The sequence below is a fragment of the Mus caroli genome, chromosome 7 (genome assembly GCF_900094665.2).
Source record: "Mus caroli chromosome 7, CAROLI_EIJ_v1.1, whole genome shotgun sequence".
Taxonomy (NCBI): Eukaryota; Metazoa; Chordata; class Mammalia; order Rodentia; family Muridae; genus Mus; species Mus caroli.
The window spans coordinates 86,086,808-86,107,965 of NC_034576.1; the positions used below are offsets into that span (position 1 = coordinate 86,086,808).

General features: G+C 45.9%; 2 protein-coding genes across 2 annotated transcripts in view; both read left to right on the forward strand.

The window, feature by feature from the left end:
* Tmc3 (transmembrane channel like 3) overlaps nt 1–2,427 on the forward strand; it is a 39,004-nt gene extending 36,577 nt beyond the window's left edge. The window contains exon 22 of the mRNA XM_021168016.2: nt 1,249–2,427. Coding sequence (XP_021023675.1) covers nt 1,249–2,092 — 844 coding nt within the window. The 3' untranslated portion in view covers nt 2,093–2,427. The remainder of the gene's footprint in view (nt 1–1,248) is intronic.
* Nucleotides 2,428–11,126: 8,699 nt separating this feature from the next.
* Nucleotides 11,127–20,384, forward strand: Stard5 (StAR related lipid transfer domain containing 5). Its single transcript, XM_021168432.2, has 6 exons — nt 11,127–11,289; nt 11,886–11,935; nt 12,276–12,408; nt 16,047–16,164; nt 16,909–17,002; nt 19,689–20,384. Exons 1-6 carry the CDS (start codon nt 11,191–11,193, stop codon nt 19,834–19,836), a joined length of 642 nt encoding a protein of 213 aa, XP_021024091.1. The 5' UTR covers nt 11,127–11,190; the 3' UTR covers nt 19,837–20,384.
* The last annotated feature ends 774 nt before the right edge of the window (nt 20,385–21,158 follow it).

The following is a 21,158-nucleotide window of genomic DNA, read 5'->3' on the forward strand; positions in this document are numbered from 1 at the left end:
GGCTGTCCTGGAACTCACTTTGTTAGACCAGGCTGGCCTCAAACTCAGAAATCCACCTGCCTCTGCCTCCCGAGTGCTGGGATTAAAGGCGTGCGCTACCACACCCGGCGCAAAGGTTTATTAAGAAAGTTAAATGAGACCCTGCAGAGCAACTGACAGGATTACAATGTATAAGGTAAAAACATAGATTTCCAGTGACACAGAAGGTCAGGATACTGTCACTGGAAACAGAGTGAGCAGTTTTGTTTGAGACACTCAGGCCTTGTCTAGGGAAGGAATAAAACTCTATGCAAGGTCACACACACTCAGGCCTCAACCCTGGTTCCTTAGTACATAGAGTATCTATGGATGAGAGGACTATGAGCCCCTATGTCCCAGCCGTCATAGTCAGTGTTGAGAGTTCTGGGATTCCTGCTTCTTGGCTCGTGGGAGGCTCTACTATACCCTGGGTGATGGGTGCCTTCCGCTCCCTGGGTCCCAGAGCTTCCCTATCTTTTTATCTGGCCTCATTCCACTTTCGGTCTGCGAATGGTAAATGGTCTGCACTTCACACTCAGACTGATAAGTTATTGGCAAGACCCTCAATGTGTTATGGATATGGGCCAGATGCTTCAATTTCATCTTCCAGAAAGCAGGAGAACCCAGATTCCTTTACTCTTCAAACAGCACCCAGAGGAATGAGGAGACAGAATTATGTCCATCATTTGTACTACAGTGGACATCATAGCAATAGATATAATTTTTCTTTTTCCTTACTGCAAATTATCATAGACCTTGAGGATTTGTTTTATGCAAGTTGTCTTCACATCCTTGGAGCACCTTGACAAGTAGGGAGGAATCTAAGTCTTTCTTGGGAGGTCACTGGGGGCGGGGACCAAAGCACAGTCACTGGTCCTTTGACAGGTAGAGTTCCCCCAAGTGGACACTTGAGGGAGTTCCTGAGAAGCTGGAGAGCAGGTTAGCCCACTAGAGCAGTATTCCTAACATGCATTCCATAAACATTAGCCCCATAAAAATGTTCCTAACAGAACCAGTGCTCTGTGATGACATATGTTAATGAGGCCTTTATGTGCACCCTCATAGAGATTGTCATCCCTTATATCAGGGTTCTGAGATGTTCAGTGTGTGGCTCTGCTCCCTGAGTGCTTCTATGCATGCAGCCCACAAATCATGCACAGACACTTTGGAATTCCTGGAGCTGTGGAGGGATACAGAGGCCATAGCTACTTAACCACGTCTGTCTTACAGGCATCCACATAGGCCATGTTCCAGCACAAGCAACCTCCACAAGAACAGATCCTGCTCATCTGTGACCCAGACACAGCCCCTCAAAGATGTCCGCTCAGAGCCTCTTTCCCGGAAAGACTTTCAGCCAATCAGTCCTCCTTTCTGTGGATCTGGGGTCTCTACCTTGATGACACATGACCACAGTCCCCATGCTCCCAGGTACTATGTCGTTAATGAACGTGACTCTCACAAAAAGACCCACCTAGCTTTCTGGCCAGAAAGACATTTCAAGATAGATGCTTTAGGGGACATTGTAGAGCTGTACCCCAGGAATGTGCAGCAGTACATGTCCTGGGTTCCCCACCAGCCTTGCTCTCCACAGCTGAGTGAAGAAGAGGAGGAGATGCTCAGGCGAGATTTGGTCCAGTGGTCAATCCCTGCTAGCTCCCTGACAGACCTGCCTCGGTCTTCTTGTTTTTACACTGGTGACAGATCAGAAAATAACACCAGAGACCCTAAATACCAGCGAAGGGTGTACTACAGATCTGGGGATAATAGTTTTGAAGACCAGCTTGAGAGGCCCACATTTGTACACAGAAAGTCACGATCCAGGAACAGCCAATACCCACAGCATGCCCTGAAGGCCAGAGTCAAGGCCAAATTTGAGCCGTCCTTCACAGAATCTGATTCTGTGTCAGCAGCATCTAGCAGTGACCATCAAAACAGCAACAATGACCAATACCTGCATGTCATGTCCAGCCAGGGCAGATTCCCAAGGTCTGCCAGCCAGCTGGGCAGGAGGAAGGCCAAGTCCAGGCAGGTACTGCCCACAGATCTAAATGATCTAATTTGTTCAAATGTCTAGGCGGTTCAAATGTTCCATGTCCCTTCCTAAAGACTGGATCTCTTTGGAAGTATTGAGGGCACATGGTCCCACCCTTTCTGGAAGAGAGATCTATCTGTGAGGTGTTAGAGATCTGTGGGGCTTCTTTAGGCTTATGTATTGATGCTGCCTGAGGTTCTGAGACCCCAAAGGCTGTAACTTCCTATTCAAAGCAATGAGGTATGCATGGGCATTCTCAGTGTTTATTTACATTAACCATATCAGGCTGTCATTTCAAGAAAATGACAGGCCTTTGATTCCATTCAGGGTGTCCATGCTCACCTACAAGCCAGATATCTCATCGGGACTGCAAAAACACTCATCACTCTTTTCATCGTTAATAATATGAGTGAGTGCTTTGCACTATGGACTTTTGACATACACGTATCAGCACTCCATAGTGAGCACCCAAAATCGGGTGGCTACCCTTGAAGTATTCTGAGTACATAGTTTATGAGGACAATCGGTTTAGTAGTGGCCAGTGTCATATACTGCAAACTTATTTAACTCTGTATTACTCGGTCATAGTACAGATTAGAAATGATCCCAAGTATATAGCTGGGGTTTCCTGGTTCACTGGGAAGGATGGGAATTGAGACTTGGTACCATGCTCCGCTGGAATGGAGGTTCAAACGTCCCCAAGACCACCTGTCTTTCTCACCTCTCAGCTCTGATTCCGTGTTTGCAGCTCTTGTTTTCCCCCAGGACCAAAGGACTTCAGTTCAGGTAGAAAGCGAAGAATTCACAGTTGCAGAGATGCCAGGCCTGTAGCCCCCCCCAAAAAAACCCAAAAAAAAAAAAAAAAAAAAAAAAAAAAGAGCAAGGTTGACATTACCTGCTTCCCACTGTGTCTTCTCAAAAGGAGTTGTTCTTTGGCTCCCCTGACAGGCCCTGTGAAGGGCAGCTGTGTATGCTCCACCCCACGGTAACCAGCTTGGTGTCTTGACTCCTATTTTCATATTGCTTTTTAAAAGCTCTGACAGTTAATATTTCTGTCTCCTCTACTATTCTCTGAACATCTGGGACAAAAGTGGCACCTCGGTTCTACATTCCCAGTAACTGACACACAACAGGTATCACATGTGTGTTTCCTGTCACTGCTGTCGATTAGAATAGCAATGGGACCCTCCACACATTGAATTTCTTTGGAAACTGAGAGCATCACATTGACCATTGATGATACCATGGTCTGGTAAGCCATGAACCCTTGTAGCATCCAGAGTAAAGGAATGGTTTCACAAGTCAACGAAGCCTTCATAAGCTCTTTCAGTCAGCTCTCCGTGTTAGTGAGATCAGCAGCAAGGGTGGCACCACCCCAAGGCCGGAAAGATGTCCTTGCAGAGGTACAGTCTGTAAAAACTTTCGGTAACCTTAGTGCCAGACTGAGATTCCGGGCAGATCTTCTGTTTTCAGGTCCATGTGCACCAAACTCCCTGCTTCACAATCCCCATGCTTCATATGCTTCTTGTCAGAGCAATTCCACTCTGATTCTTGTGACTTTCACACCATAATTAGAAACTAAGTGGCTTCAGAGAACACACGCTTGTTGGGAGTGCAGGCATGGCCGGCTGGGTCCTCTTCTCCAGGTCTCACCAGGCAGCGGCTGAGGCAACAGTCGGGGCTGACATCTCACAGAGGCCCCAGGCCCTCTTCCAGTCTCATGTACTTCTTGGTCAGATGCCCAAGCCTTTGGGTTCTAGAGCTTCCTGCATGTCCATGCTACACAACATGGCTAATGGATCTTCACTGGCAGCATAATGTGTCCCTATTCGGTTTCCAGTCCCTATTAGGAGAGATAATATGGGTCCTCACTTTACAAGCTGAAAACCCTTCTTCCTGATTCCTAGAAGTTGGCTCACGGGGGACCTTAATCATAGCATCAAGACCACTTCACCTTTTCTGTATAACATAACCCCACCATAGGGTGAAATTTCATACTGTCCAGGACATTCCACAAACCATCCATCCCAAAGAGGCAGGACTCTTGGAGGCCTGCCACAAATACGTAATACCTTGCTAGAGGTAAATGGATGAATGTCCTAATGACTAAATCACATATGGTAACTTAGCCACATATGATTAGAGGCTAAGATAACTCCCAATGCAAACCAAGAAGGTTTGTATAAATATTGGTATTGGCAAAGTCCACACAGATAATCTTCCTCACTGAACTCATGAGGATGGGTGTAGAAGTTTTCAAATTCTATGTCAAGTTGGCTCTAAGAGGTGATGGTCTAGATGGTTCTGCAGTGCCTGGGATGTCCTTTAGTGACAGAGGCACCCACAGCAGTGCCACAGTGAGGACGCCTATCCCAGGTTCTGGGGTTAGGGTTAAGGCCTGGAGTTCCCTGGGACATGGAAGTAGGTTAGGGAAGCCAAACCTATTTCCAGACACAGGCAGGATCAGCAACCTGTGCTACAAAGGGAGGAGAAAGCATGAGCAGACCTGAGTCATTGCAAGAAAACAGAGGCATCCCATAACATAGCCAGGGCTGATGTGTGAGTTTCGGGGCATGAATATATGGTACCTTGTGTTAAATGATTCCAACTTAGGAAAATTAGGAGACCCAATAATACAAAATTGAGTGTGGGGAGCACCCATATTCCCTTGCAAGGGTCAACAAATGTTTGTATTTTGTTTCCATGGAGCCATTTGGTTTTAATAATAAAGCACTATAGAGCTGTATCTGGAAGACCGAAACAGGAGGAATGGACCACAAGTTCAAGGTCAGCTTGAGCTACACAGTGCCAGGCTAGCCTGGGCTACATGAGAATAATCAGAAGAGAGAGATAATCAGATTCTCTCTTGTCCTCACACTAGAGGTCCTCCCTCTCACACTGTCAAGAGCTCACTTTAAATGGACTCAGTAGATTGTTGTTGTTGAAATACTAAATAATCCAGGAGCAGGGTTCCTTCCTATCTTAGACCATTATATTCCTGGATGAAAGACACACACATAGCCTTTATATTTTAATATGCCGTATGCAGCACAATACCTGGGCAACTGCCTAGACTCCATGCTGTTAGAGTCTACTTTCTATCCTTAACTCTATTATTACTTACTATTTCAACTGGGCTGCTACTAGCTCCAATTGGCCAGCCCACATAACTATGCTTTCTGGCATCTTTTTCCTTGGCCTCACTCTAAGGCATGGCAGCTCTCCCCCTCCTGCTCCTTCTTCATGGTCCCAAGCCCAGGAAACCTAAACCCTACCTATGTCTCTTCTCCCCAGCTATTAGCTTCTGGCATCTGTATTTGCCAATCAGAATTAACTGGGAGTAAGGTCCCTCAGTGTCTTACCTGTGGAGTTTCTCATACAAATAGTTTTGGGGGACCCAAATTAACATTAGAAGCATTAACCTACAAGAAACATTAAGCCAAACCCACTATATATTGTCGTATTTACAGATACTGTATTGTGAATATATGCATATAAGCATCCATAGGCAATACCTAGGTCTTAAGTCAATACTATTGTCCTATATCTATTACTATATTTATTTGTATTTGGGGATCTAGCACAGGACAATGCACAGATAAATCACCCTATGTCAGCTGGGTAGTGTTTCATTATTTGGATAAACTATATGATATTTCTTCTTTTCTCTTTATGATGGGAATTTCTGTATCTTCCCTACTGAAAATATGTGCTAACTATCTTTTGTGTGTTTTCTTTGAGGTTATTAGTTCTATAAAAGAGAAACTTGAGCTTGTGGCAGGCGAACATATTAGGTTTTTCCAGTTTCCTCTTTATTAGTCTTTGCAAGCCCATGTGTTGCATCTCTTGTCTTGGCAGGTGATGGGAATGTTTTCCTTAGAGGCTCCCCAAGAACCTAATCTTGCTACAATTCTTATCAATCTGATGAAAAAGTAATAAATCAAATGGTTTTATTGCCTTTGCTCTTTATTTTTCTTTTTCCTGTCTCTGCAAGCCGATGTGTGATTCACTTCTCAGTGACCTTACCCCCTTTCCTGCTGCAGGGCCATCACCAGTGTGAATGGGTACATGAGCTCCTAACAAAAGCATAGTTTGCCACTCACTCATCTCCCTTCACTCTCAGAAAACTAGCCCTTATCGATGCTGTAGGAACGGAAGGCGATCAAGCTGTCTTATCAAGCTTGCTTTGCGTAACTGTGGTTTCACAAGATGCCTGCATCGCTTAGTAATGGTCTGTGGCAAGAGTGATTGCCTCCTTTATTACCCTGTCATCAAACTATTATTGGTAGCATGATCCAATAATATTTTATTAGAAGTCTAGGAGGCTGAGGAGATAACTCAATGGTTAAAGCATGCACACTCTAGCAGAGACATGAGGTGAGTTCCATTCCCAGCACCCTCATTGAGAGCCTCACAATTGTCTGTAATTCTAACTCCATCCAATGGCCTCTTCTGGCCTCCAAAAACACTGTGTTCATGTGCACACACACACACACACACTTATCCTAAAAATCACTACATAGAAATGTGGTTTTCCCATTTCTTTTTTTTTGTGTGTGTGTGTTTGCAAATGATTGGGTCCTTTTATCTTTTCCTAGTTCCTGGTAGCCACTGGTCTTTACTTCTCATTTCTGTAACTAGGTGACTAGATGCTAAATGACTCAATCCAGGTAAAATGCACGTGTAGGGCAGCAGCTGGCAAGCAATAAGCCTGAACCAACAACAACTGTTGCTAAGGGAATGATAAGTGGGCATCTCTGTGCTTATTTACTAGGTCTACAGTGTCCTGAGCTAATGCAATAAATATGTTGTGACACCCCTGCGCTGAGCACCTATCTCAATGTCAGCTTGGAGTCCTGTGATCTCTGCCAGGGCACTTGGTGGACCACGAGGCTAGGGCCTTGTGGGAGGACACTGAACAATAAACTTAAGAGTTCAAGTCTTCCTCTTCCCCTTCAGCTCTCAAGTATAGCCCTAAGCAGACATCAAAGGAGCTCCTGCTTATGTCCATAGAAGAGGTTTGTGGGTGCTGCCCAGGTCCTCTTTGCTCCAGCCAGTTGCTTTCCCTCCCCTGGGCCTGCCTCCAGCATCAAAACAGATGAACCAGCTCTAGGCTACCTTTGATCTCACCTGCCTTTGGCAGCCAGTTTGTCACAGGCCTTGGATACAAAATTTACTTCTCTAAATATTTTGTCTACCCAGGACCTCCCATTTTGGAGAGAGCAAGGATTAAAGTTAATTATAAGTAACTTTGTTTTTGTTTGTGGAGGGCCTGGAGAAATGGCTTAGAAGCTAGGAGCATACGTTACTGTTGCAGAGGACCCAAGTTCAGTTCCCAGCACCTGTGTTGGTTGGCTCACAACCAGCTGTAACTCCAACTCTGGGGTATCTTATAGCACCTTCTGGTCTCTGTAGGCATCTGTACATACATGCACATATGGACACATATAAAGAAAAGTAAAACTTTTTGTGAATAAAAACCTTCCCACTACACTTTGTAAGCCTGTCACCTCTTCGATACTGATAGTTGCTAAGAGTCATTTTTTATAACAAAATTGGCTTTCCTGGGCTGGAGTGAAGCTCAGTGGTCAAACATTTGCCTCGCATGCGTGGGTTCATACACGGCATTAAAAAGGGGAGGAGGGGGCAAGACACACTTCCATTTACTCTTGTTTTCATTTTTGTTTATGCTCAAACAAAATTCTAATAGGCTCTATCCTGAGTCTCAAGCTAGAGTCACAGAACTTAATAGAAATACATTATACTGAACTCTAATAAGACTTTTAAAATGCAATAATGAAGGAGCATATGATGATTTAAAATGAAAAGGAAGTGTCTGGCCTACTCTGCACTGTTCTAAAATCACAGCTTTCTAGACTGGAACATTCTGAGTAATGGATTAACATCCCTAGCATGCAATGCTCTGTGGAGAAATGCCCTGAGAGGTGTGTCATGAAGTGATTTTGTCCTTGCATGGATGTTGCAGTGTGTTATGAAGTGCAAGAGGTCTACAACATCATTGGGCAACGTTATCTCGTGGGAACACTGTTGTACGTACTGCGTATGACTGATGTCTTAGTTAGGGTTTCTATTGCTGTTATGAAACATCATGAGCAAAAAAGCATGTTGGGGGGATAGGGTTTATTTGACTTACATTTCCAGATCATAGTCCATCATTAGGTGAAGTCAGGAGAGGAACTCAAGCAGGGCTGGAACTTGGAGGCAGGAGCTGATGCAGAAGCTCTGGAGGGGTGCTGCTTACTGGCTGACTCACAATTTGCTTTCTTATAGAACCCAGGACCACCAGCCCAGGGATGGCCCCACCCACAGTGGTCTGGACCCTCCCCCCACAAATCACCAATTGAGAAAATACTTTAAATAACTGGATTTCATGGAGGATCCTTCCTCTCTGATGACTCTAGCTTATATTAAACTGAAACACAAAACTAGCCAATATACAATAACATCCTTATGTGGTTCACAGATCCATATAAACATTAACAAACTCGCACACACGTTCATACATATGGTATGGTGTGTGAATGTTTACTGCCATTCGAATTACTATTCCTTGTTAAGCCATTTGGCCTTCATTTCAACTGCTAGCACTATCGCTTTTCTCACTTTTCAAGTAAAACAATGAGAAAACTTTAAGGTCTCAAATGGCTACTCATTTGCCATCAGTGCTAAATACTTGCCAACACAATGTGTGACTTGAAAGATCTGATGAGTGCTGGCTTTTTCTTTTTTTAAGTTACTTTTATATTGTATTTTTTCAGTGCTGGAAATGCAATCCAAGGCCTTGAGAATAGTATGCAAATGTTGTCTAGCTGAACTGTATCTCCTCTCTCTCTCTCTCTCTCTCTCTCTCTCTCTCTCTCTCTCTCTCTCTCTTCTTTCTCTCTCTCATACTCTGTAGCCCTGCATAGCCTGTAGCTCATTATGTATAACAAGCAAGCAACAGACTTGTGGTAATCCTTCTCCTCTGCCCCCGAGTGCTAGAATTACAAGCATGCACCACCATGCATGGCTTCCAAGCACAGACCTTTGTATCCACAACACTGTTGCCCTCATGAGTTGAAACTCATATATGTGACTTGTTTACTTGCTGTAACAGATGACCATCTTAAACAGTGATCACATTTGGAGAAAGATAAGAACTCACATTGTATTCAGTTAAGCTTTAAATCTATCCATGTCCCTCCAACAGCAAATGGCTGTCAATGAGAAGAGCTGCCTCCTATAAAGCCATGTGGTTAGACCCAGTCTGGCCCTCTGCTCTCTTGAGCAGTCCTCCAGGGCCCAGCAGTCAGTTCTCTCAGCTATGTTACATGAGTTTGATGGGTACATCATATCCCACATAATGGGTATTTTAATGCATTGGCAAATAAGTTAGTTTCCATTACAAGGGCAATTGTCCGTGCTTCTGTGTAAGTAAGATTGTTGTGTTGAAGAGAAAGTTAATATGTATCTGTTAATATGTAACTGTTAATATGTATTACTGCTTGGTTTGGATGAGAGCATGCAAGCTCTCACCCAATATAGAAAAAACCTTTCTCAGTACTGTGAGTAAAGCAGGTACTAACAAATCCTCTCCTGTTTGTCCACTAGATGGGTCCCCTTATTTGATCTGTAATTCCCTACAACCAGGGTTCTGCATCCTTTTGTGTCATGGTGGTCATTTATTTTGCCACAAAGCATCTTTCCATGTATGAGGTTTTCTTTTTTGCTTAAGTTTTCTCAACAATTCTTAACAATTTAAAGCCTTGTTTAAACAGCCAAACAGTTTGCTTTTAGTCAACCCATATCTCAACGTTATCTCAGATTATCATTTGTGATTCTATTCACTTTTAAAGTACGGCAGAGTGAACCATCTATTTTATGACTCTCAGAAGGATTCACATGTTCTTCTTCATGTGCTCTTCACAGTAGCCCAGGGAGATACATGTTATTATAACATTTCACGCCTGTGCAAATCTCAAAGATGTTTAGAGTCCTGCCCAAACCTACAAAGTCAATATTGGGGCTGGAGCTCAAGGTGCCCAATTGCTTTCCCAGCCAGACAGCCCCTCTTTTCTTCCAAAGGGGACTTTCAGGTCTCATCCTTCCTTGTCTTTGGAGGAAACAGTGGAGAGGTTACAAACAATCAGTTGGAAATAGGCTTGAAGAGGAGAGAACCTGGGCTGCTCTTACAGAGGGGAAACCAGTCCACACTCTCCCACGGGCCTGGTTGCCTCTGTGTTCAGAAGTTGCCAATAGTCTGCTGATTATTTATTTGCCTATTTAATGATGCTGGGATAGGGCACATGCTAGGTGAACATGCTACTATTGCACTATGCCACTAGACCTCTTTTTACTTCTTTTATTTTGAGCTGATGGCCTCATTAAATTTCCCAGGCAGACCTTTAATGAGTGGTCTTCCTGCTTCCATGTCCAGAATCTGGATTAAATCTCTCAAGGGAAAGCTGAGGTCTCCACCTGGCGTCAATGCATAGTGCTGTCTGCTGGATTTGTATATCTATTAAGAGCTCCCTGGGTGTCTGGAACCAAACAGATCTGACATTGATTTCAGCTTCTTCCTCCACCTCCATCTCCACCCATTCGAAGTTGTCTCTTCCTTTACTCAGAAAAGACATTAAGCTACTCAAGGGGGAAAGAAAAAGAAAAAAATAAAATTGGGAATCGCTTCAGTTTCTGTTATCAGAAGCAGACATTCCTGTGCAGGCCTCCTGAACTGACACTGGTGTGTACCCCTCCTGCCTACCTCCACCACCGGCCGGCTCCTCCACATTCTCCGGGCCACCCTGCAGAACCCCCCTACGAAGTTGTTTGCACGGTTTCACTGGGGGCCGAAAGCACCTGAGCACCAAGGGGTAAACACCCAAACTCCATAAGCTAGCTAGCTCCTGGCTCTGCCCAAAGCCTGCTGTGGCGGAGCAGGAGCTGCCGGAGACCCGCCCAGAGATGACGCTTACTGCGCAGGGCCGGCCAATTTCAAGAAAGGACGGAATTGTCTGAGAGCGAAAACCAATTCAGAAAGAGAGGCGGAGCTCGGGGCGGGGCTTCAGGCTCCGCCCAAGGCCCAGCTTTCCGCCCAGCAGAACCCGTGTGGCACAGCTGGGACCCAGCACGTTGGCGGAATGGACCCGTCCTGGGCCACTCAAGAGAGTGAGGCGGTGGCAGAGAAGGTGCTCCGGTACCGGCGGGACGCGTCGGGCTGGAAGAAGTGCCGGGAAGGCGTGAGTGAGGGACTGGGCGGGAAAAGGGGACTGAAGACTGCTCCCAGGGCTTGGAGTCCTCCAAACTCCCAGGCTTCTCCTCTCCCCGAGATTATCCGCACCCTGGACCCCAGAGGTGGGTTGAGAGACGGATTCCACTGTGGGTTGATGCTCTCTGAGACTCCTGGAGATCTTTGCCCCTTTCATTTCGAAACCCACTCAAGGTCATCTGACTACTAGGAGGTTAGGATTGGACCTGAAACTCCAAGTACCAAGTCTTTCCTCCGTTCATTATTGCACAATCCCTCTCCCAGGGAGTGACAGGAAAATAGTTTCCTTCCTTGGCGCTTCTGATTTAAAAAAAAAAAAAAAAAAAAAAAGCCTTAAATTGCCTGAGAAAACAAAAAGTTCTTGGTGGCATTTAAGGCGACTGGAGAGACTCCCACAGCTCCAGGAATCAGCCAGCCAGGATCGCTCTGCTCATCGCCTGCTGTAGGGGGCAGCTACCCCAACTGTGCCAGGAACAGGTTGGGTGACCTTGGGGAATCAAGTCTTGAGATCTCATCTCCAAGAATTCCTCTAGCTCTAAAATTCTACAATCCTATGCCTTTTGACAGAATGGAGTTTCAATTTCCTGGAGGCCATCTGAGGAGTTTCCAGGGAATCTGTAAGTGCGCACTTTTAACAAAGTCTGTCAGAACCTTACTCCCTTCCTGGTGTCTCTGGGGTTGCATCATGAAAGATTCCAATCCGCCCCAACCTTCTGTGATCACTAGTTACCTTCCAGAAAAGCATTAGCTTGTGGTTTGAATCGTTTCTAGCAAGCTGTGTTCTGTGAGGACTTTGTACATGTTTATGCAGGCTAGAAGGGAGATGGGCTAGCATATTTTAGGCCATTTTCTGTCAGCAAGTCCTAGAACCAGAACAAAAATGTAATAGACCTGAGATAAAATTCTAAGATAATCGAGTTTAATTGACGCCGTGGATCAAATTCCTCTCCATTCTAGGTACCGAGGAGAAGGGATTCTGTGTGGGACACCAGACGAGGTGTGGGATTGCATAAAGCCAGTTGCTTCGGGCCTCCGGGAGAAGTGGGATGATAATGTGAGCAGCTTTGAAATTGTCCAGAGCATCACAGATGTAAGTGTCTCTGGCTGTGTTATCTGTAGTGTCTTGTCCTGCTGCAATACCCTGACACCACCTCTCTGAAGAGGAATCTATAACAACTGTAGGCAAGAGGAGTGCCATGCAGATGAGTCCAGCCTTGTCCCTGGCAGGAAACAATGTGTCTCTGAGAGACCAAAAACCCTCACCAGAATCTACAGACTATAGCTGAGGAATTGCAGGGCAAGGCTTGGGCTCCCCAGACAAAGAGGCAGGCCTGGATTTACACAAACAGATCTAGTTTGAAGCATTGTCTCTTAACAGAGCCACTTTGGTCCTTTGCCCACAGCGGGACCACTACAAGTCTCCTTCAGGAAAGTGTTCATCCTGCAGACCAGCCCTACCCAGCAGAAAGCCTTGGGATACAGCAACGTTGCTCTGCAACTGCCTTGTCTAGTGTGGCAGCCTCAATTCCATGGGGCCATAGAGCATGAAAAGGTGGCTGGTTTGAAGAAATGAATTATTCATTTTAACAAATATAAATGTAAATTCAAATAGCCACGTGAGGTAGGGAGTGTTATGGGAGACAGCTCCGATCATGATGGACCTGTCCTGGCATCACCTATAACTGTAAGATCGTTGCTTCATTTTTGACTATAGAAAACTCAGAAGAATAGAAAATCACAGTGGAAACAGATATGCAAGTAGCTCTCGGCGAGCAGACCTGTGTGGTTTGAATGGCATCTTAGTGTTGGCTTCTAGGCCCTGTCTGGCACTATCTTGTCTGGTGCTTACATAAGCAGGTAGCATTGTGAAACCTTGCAGTATTTTGCAAGCTGTGGAGCCAGGTGTCTTTGCTCTGACCCAGAATCCTCATTTCAGCAATCTGTTATCCATGAAAGTTTATGTCAGAGACAGAATTGAAACACACGGTGACGATGATGCCGTGTTTCAACTCTTCTTTCAGCCCTCTGGTACCAAGAAGAGGAGAGTGAACCTCAGGCACTAATGTGCCTTGGATCCTATTTAGCTGTTGCTTTCCCTTAAGAGATGAATAGGTGACCTGGGCTGGGAATCTGACTCTAGCAATTTTGCATGTAATTTGGAGTTACCTTTAATTTATGACAAGTTGTTCTTTCTTCTTTCTTTCTCTTTTTTCCCCCATTTACAGTTAAATAACTTCCTTTATAAAAGCCATTCTAAGTGGAAACATTGGAGAAACCACAATAAATTGATAGGATTTTCTTATTCTGGATTAAGTGAAACCAGCATCAGAAAAGAAAAAATAAACAATGCAAAGAGTGTATACAAATCATTACGCATAAATGGTGAAGTTGAGCAACCCTTGGTTAATACCTTTTTTGTTGTTTTTGGTTTTTTGTTTGTTTTTTTTTTTCGAGGCAGGATTCTCTGTATAGCCCAGGCTGTCCTGGAACTCACTTTGTGGACCAGGCTGGCCTGAAACACAGAAATCCGCCTGCCTCTGCCTCCCGAGTGCTGGGATTAAAGGCGTGCGCCACCACGCCTGGCTAGTTAATGCCTTTTATATATTATGTGTATGCCACAACAAAAGGACTTGTATTATGTGTATGTGTTATACTTGTGTGTATGTACGCATGCTCATTTGTATATTGAGCTTCAAGAAGTATCTCCTGCAGTCACTCTCTACCTTTACATATTGAGGCAAAGTCTCTTGATGAATCTAGAGCTTGCAGTTCTAGCCAGTTTACTCCTGAGATTCCCTGCCTCTGACTCCCTTCTGGGATTACAGCTGAACTAACACTCCCAACCGGCTTGTGTGTGGGTTCTAGGGAACCTGAGTTCTGCTTCTCACCCTGGCACAGCAAGCACTACCCACTAAGCTGCCCCCAGAGCCCTGCAGGTCATCTTTTGGAAACCAGAGTGGCTCCATCTCTTTAGCACACTCGCCCCTCTTGGTGTCAGCACAGTGGCTGGTGGGACAAAGAGAATGAAAAGCTAGAAAATCCACAGGCTGACACCTGAGCAGCCATAACAATGGCTAACCTGCCAGTGCTTTCAAGGCAGTTACCGGGTGTTCTATTCCTGACCACAAACTCCCTATCCTGAAACCTTGGGGAAGAAACAGTCTGACAGAGGTAAAGAGAAGCTGCCAAGTGCACACAGACAAAGGAGCCAGAAGGAACGTAATTATGTTACCTTAATAAATTACACTGATACCTCAGTCTAGTACTTAAAAAAAAGTTCCCCATTGCTGCATACCTGTAGCCCCAGCAGCCATGGAGATATGAGGATCTGGGAGTTGGAGTCAGCCAGACTATGAGCACCAGGCTGGGCAGGGCTGTGTTTCAATTAAATAAACAAAGCAAGCCACTAACAGGAAGTACGTTTTTCTTAATCAGTATGTAATTATTTTTGTTGCACTTTGCTTTATATAAACCACTGATTTTTTTTTTTTTTAAATTTAAGACAGGGTCTCTTTATGTAGCCCTGCGTGGCCTGGAACTCAATATTATAGACCAGGCTGATCCTCCTGCTTCTGCCTTGCAAGTACAAGCTTGCCCCATTAGGCCTGGCTTTCCAGTCCATTTTTGCCCTCATTGGATTTTTTGGACATCACCAAATTGTATTAGAGATATTCTTATAAGTTAAAAATACTGTTCTAATCATGTACTTCTTTTGATCACAGGCCTTTTTTTTTTTAAGTACTAGATTGAGGTATGAGTGTAATTTATTAAGGTAACATTAGAAATTTGGATGAAGAATGATTAAACACAAAAAGAAAAGAATTTTTTTTATCTCTGCATGAGATATGTAGGAACTCTTGGTTCTCATTAATTCATGTGCCCATGGAGAGATTTGGCTTGTTGCCAGAGAGACATACTCTTCAGTGGACACTAGGCACAGAGGGAGAGAAAGCACAGACTGCCAGGGAACTTGCACATCCTGAAAAGCAGAGACGCCAGTAACAAGTCTGGGTCTTATCTACTAAATGAAACATTGAAGTTGGGGGCAAAGACCCTTTCAGACAGTGTCTGTCAACGTGCTTTGGACAGCCCTCAAGCATCCTAACTCTTAATAGAAGATGGGTAAAGTAAAGGATGTGTGGATGAGACATGAACCCGGAGTAAACTCACGTCTCTAACAAGTGCTTCTGTCTTCAATATTCTTAAAATTAGACTTTTCCTTCAGGCTCCAGATGGAACCAGAAGATTGTTATGGTTGTAGAAAATAACCATTACTTCCCCTGTGCCTGCTGCGAGCGAGATACAGGAATTCAGAAATGGACTTGTTTCTTGGACTGAAAGGGAAACTGACATTGAGCTGAGCCCAGTATGGGCCACCATGGTCAAATATTGCAGTTATAATTCCTGAAGATCTGTAGCACCCCAAGAGATCTTATACTCTGGGCAGTGCAAGCTAGGATGGTACTAGATGGGTGGGGGAGGAGGCCCATTTTGTAGGGACACTGTTCTCAGGTGAGTTATTTTATAAAGAAACATGGAGATGAAATTGTTTGGAAAGCGATGAAATCATTTTGGCCTCAATGCAGCCACTGGAAAGAGCCCAAGTGCCCCGAGGCTTCCTTTCGCCCTGCTTACAGCTCTCCATGTTGCCCATGCACTTAGTTTCCCAGATGCTGGGTATGAGGTGGACTTGTCGTCAGTGGACCTGAGCCTCCTTTGTTTTGACAGATGCTGTGTGTGAGCAGAACCTCCACGCCCTCAGCTGCCATGAAGCTTATTTCTCCCAGGGACTTTGTGGACTTGGTGCTGGTGAAGAAGTATGAGGATGGCACCATCAGCTCCAATGGTAAGTGGCAGTCGGTGTTCACTGGCTGGCCTAGATGCTGGGCTCGGTCTTACGCACCCCTAAATCTTCAAGGAAAGCTTGGTGATTGGAAGCCACCAACAAGCTCTTGTGTTCCATCCTCTTCCCTTGTAGAGTTGAGATTTTGTGTCATAGGGTTTAAAATGGGGAGACCATATACCAGGGCTTTATTATGTGTGTCCCAGATTTTTGTCAGTGCTGTTTTTATCTCTGCTGATCTCAGCTTGTGCTGTGGACATGCAGATAGCAGCTAATCTCTTTGTAAGTCAGTTTGTCAAGTCCACGGAGCATCTTAACCATATGGTTGCTTTCTGGGGTTCCTCCCTTCTGCGGAGCAGAGTCCAGTGATTTCTCTGTATTTGCCCCTGGGGAAGATGAGGGACACAGCCTCCTTTCTTTGGGCTGAAATCTGAGTGAGGAGTCTTTCTTCCACCCGGAGCCTTATATTCTGGAATGCTCTTTCTTCCGAAATTCTTAAAGGGTTGGAGAAAACTGTGTGTGGTAGTGAGTGCATGTGTGTGGGGGCGTGGGGGATTGGGGTGAGGATGCATAGGTGTGAACTGGAGTGAGTGTAAATATAAGGAAGGAAGTTGACAGGTGGCAGAACCCTTGGCTGGCATGCTGGGCTTCAGGCACTTGGCCTGTGCAGGTAGAGGATCTTCAGTGCTGGTGGTGGTGACCCTGCTGTCTGCAGGTGAGTCCACTGACTTCATGTCTGTCTTCCAGCTACCCATGTGGAACATCCATTGTGTCCCCCAAAGCCCGGTTTTGTGAGAGGATTTAACCACCCATGCGGGTGCTTCTGTGAACCACTGCCAGGGTAAGGAAAGTGGGTACAGAATCTTGTCTTAGACCCAACCATACCACCACTGTGAACTCAGAAAACAGGCACTTCAACTGTAATCTACAAAAATAATATCGATGTTACAAAATGCACTGTCACGCATAGGCATGCATGACATGATGTGCCACTCTTGGTGGCACCTGGCAAAGTGGTAAGGAGGTGTTACCTGGATTAGCTTTTGTTGTTGTTGAACTCAGAGATCTGCCTCCAGGTGCTGGGGTTAAAGGCCAGGTGCCCAGCCTCACAGGACAGGTCAGGCAAATGTCCCAGTGCCATTAGGCAAATAAGCAAGCTGAGGGTTAGGACAATTAAGTTATGCGTCCACAGTCAAAGTCCAGGAGCACAGTGTATTGCCTGAGCTCCAGATCTTCTGGACTCTCTGAAGATATCCACCAGACTAAAGTAGCTCCAAGAACAAATTCCCCACCCTATGTTCACTCAGCGACCACCTTCCTGTACAAGAAAGGCGGCAGATCTCAGGGCATGGAGGATAGTTCTGAGACCATGCTGTGAATCAGCCCTGGAAAGAAGCCCAAGAGCCCTAAATTCACTCACAGACACGGCCAGGGTTTTCCTGCGAGCTCTCTGGGTAATGAGTTACCCTAAGGCCCCAGGTTTATAATGAGCAGCACCCAAGTTAACAGTGAAAGAGATTGCACCTGCTCATGGGTCCCTGCACATAGCCGGAGGGGAAGGTGTGGCCTTCCCCACACAGTTCCAGGAGCAGGTCTCAGTGCTAGATTACTAAAACCCAGACAGAGCACCCCCACCTAACACCATGTCTGCTAAGCTGGCTCTCCAAACAGCTCTGGGAAGGCTTTTCTTAAATGTCACAAATATTTTGAGTTTGACAGTGGTAAAGCATGCATGCACACACACACACACACACACACACACAGCTTTATTCCCAGTGCAGAGGAGACCAGACCCTCTGGTGTGGGCCTAGAAAACTACCCGTGACCACTTTTCGTTGTCGTGTTCCCAACAGTCAGATGCTGAGACCTGCCGGGCATATTTCAAGGAGGGTCTAGACAAGTAAGAGCCATTTCTCCTTTAAGCTGAGGCTTAGGGCTGGCTTGGGGAACACACAGGGTGCAAGCTTCAGACTACGTAACAGTGGTGATAGTACAAGTTCTATAAGAGGGGTGGGTAGGCCAGAGAGGTTAAGTAGCTACCCCAAGACCATGAATAGACTCAACAACCCGGCCAGGTGGTTTTTATGTTGACTATCTTTGTTTTTCTCTTTAAAAAAAAAAAAAAAAAACAGATAAAAGACATGTGTTCTCTGAGTGCTTAATTCTGATGGGGTGGGAGAAGATAAACAAGGCACAAATTAAAGTAATTATGTTATACATACACTAGGAATTGCTTACTACAAGCTAAGTGCTGTGTAGAAAACTAAAGGATGATGAAAGCACCTGGGGTACGGTGGGAGTGAGTCACCGCACAGGTCACCAAAATCCCCCTGGTTGGAGCCTCGCTTGGCACAGTGGCCTGTGCAGGTGCAAGGTTCCTCTTGGTGAGAGGGAGTGGGTGTGGCCACAAGAGGACTGGCCTGGGAGGAAGCCACTATGTTGGCTCAGTGGAGCCAGAAGAGAGGCCAGAAGAAATCATTGAGGAAACAGGGCCAGGCCCCTCTAGACATTTTGGGAGCTTTAGAGAGGTCTGAGCAGCCGTGCCATGACTTCAGTGTAAACTGCTTTGTGCCCAGAGTAGAAGGAGCTGTGAGTCAGGGCAAGAGGCCACACTGGGGGCAAGACTGTTCAGATCAGATCTGAGGTGTCTGGGCTCAGACTATCTTTGACAGAGGAAAAGGATCTCAGAGGGCAGGAGAGTCTGTGGAGGACGCAGCACCAGAGCTGCATTTGTGATGTGCCTACTGTATGCAGGGAGCATTCTCGGTGTTCTGCCTACTGTATGCAGGGAGCACTCTCTATGTTCTGCATGTATTCTGATGAGTATGTCAGGCAAACTCCTGGCTTTCCTGTAAAGACAGCCGTGGTGCCTCTGAGGCCCCTTTTATCCACTTTTACTTATTCTGTGTATCTTTCCCCACGTGGTCTGTCTCTTCCGTGATGTTCTCCCATCAAGCCCAGGGCTCCCCAGAGAGAAACATAGTCACTAACTCAGATTTCTTACTTACCTGTTCAAGTTTCCAAAGAGAACACAGCTGAGTGAGTATGAGGGATAGCTTGAGCTTGGGGTGAGGGTAGGGGTGGTGTATGGGCAGAGGAAGTACCCCAGAATCAGTGGGAGGTGGGGAGGGAGGGAGAACATGGAATCTGACAGAGGGGAAGATTTGTTCCCTCTCCCTCTGTATTTCCCTCTCTCCCTCCCCCGTCCCCCCCTTCTGGCTTTCTTTCTCTGCACAGGGGTAAGCTGATAGACAGCTCCTTCCACACAAAGCCCAGGAGGGGTTGGGAGGATGGGCTGTCAGTAGCCATAAGCAGAATCTGCACCTGTCTTACCAAGGCATGGCACCAGCTCCCCATGGTGTTTGTAGCAACTGTCATCCACAACAAGGAGGCAGAGAGGAGTCCTGGGCACTGAATCTAGAGCAGGAGTAGAAGTGACCACCATGTCTGGGCCACTTCTTTTGGTCATGGCTCTGAGCTAGATGCTTCCATGGTACATATCTAACCCGCCTCTGCTATTTCTTCAGGGAGCCCAACAAAACCAACCTGGTCACATTCTTCCAGACAGACCTGAGTGGCTACCTCCCTCAGAGTGTGGTGGACTCCTTCTTCCCTCGAAGCATGGCTGAGTTCTACCCCAACCTTCAGAAGGCAGTGAGGAAGTTCCATCACTGACAGTCGCCTATTGGCAGGGATTGCCTATGGTCCTTCAGGAACTACAGCTGTTGAGCCTCAAAGAACACGGAAGAGCTGCTGAGGCCTCTTGAGATGCCATAGTTAACAGCAAATCTCAGGGTTCCATTCCAGAGGAGCAGCCCATCCTTCCACACCACCCTCCCTCCTCTTGGGCTTGGTGTGGAAAGAGCTAACCATCAGCTTGATGTGGTGCACACATAGGCCTGGCAGGCCAGGGCAGGTTCCACTATGGCCACCTGAGAGATGGCTCACGTACTCTTTGATTCCTTGTGGTCCAGAGCCCTGTGTGTTGGTTGCTGTCAGACACCTTGTCCCTGTGTGGGTCTTAAAGAATCATCATCCATTCTGATCACTAAATCCTGCTTCCTCTGGCATCTGGAGTTCCCAGACTCCTGTGTTCCCTTTCTGGATATGCTTTTGTATACAAATTTTTAGGTACAAAACTTTCCCCCTTTACAAAAGTGTCAACTTGGAAAATGATGTTTTAAACCACAGGATAAGCCTTAAGGAAAAATACTTTCAATCTACCATTTGTGATATCTTCCATCAGAATCATCTCTTTCTATCTGTTTCTCCCTTTGTGGGTTAAGGTTCACATCCCCATGAAACCGGCTTGTAACTGCCTCAGGCCAGTTTGTATCTTTGGGAAGGAGTGTGAATTCTTGTGGCCCCTATGAGTGACTCTAAGCGGGGCCAGCAGTTCCTGTGTGCATGCTGGACTCTGGGGAGGTGAGCCCCCTGGCATGTACCTCACTGTGCCCTCAGTCATGATGGTGAGGCAAGAATGCTGGGGACTCCTGGCCCCTCAGGCTTTGCTGCCATTAGGCAGGAGGGAAGAATGTCTGCTATGCTGTGCAACTGTGCTGCCTATAGTATCTGACACTGACCACAAGGTCTGCCATTCCTTTAGGGACAAAGGGTTTCTCCTTAGCTTTCCAGATAAATTTAGATCCTTGCTTTCCATCAGATGGAGAAAGGAAAGATCTCTGCCGGCTGACACTGTCTTCAGAGACACAGTACCCTCAGCTAGAGGAGGAGGCCAGCTGCTCCTCTCTAGTAGACTTTAATAATTTTAATAATTCCCCTACTCTTTCTACCTTTGTTCTTCTCCCTGTTGTTGGAGCAGCTTGGATTTAGTCAAAGGGCTCATTAGGACAGAGTTTCATTTTGACAGGGCTTGTTCAGAATTTCCCACAATCTCTATAGATCTGTCAGGTTTTCTTGCTGCTGCCCTGTTGCCTGGGGTTTGGATGCTGACTGTTGATCTCTTTCTATGGTTCTCTCTGTCTCTCTCTCTCTCT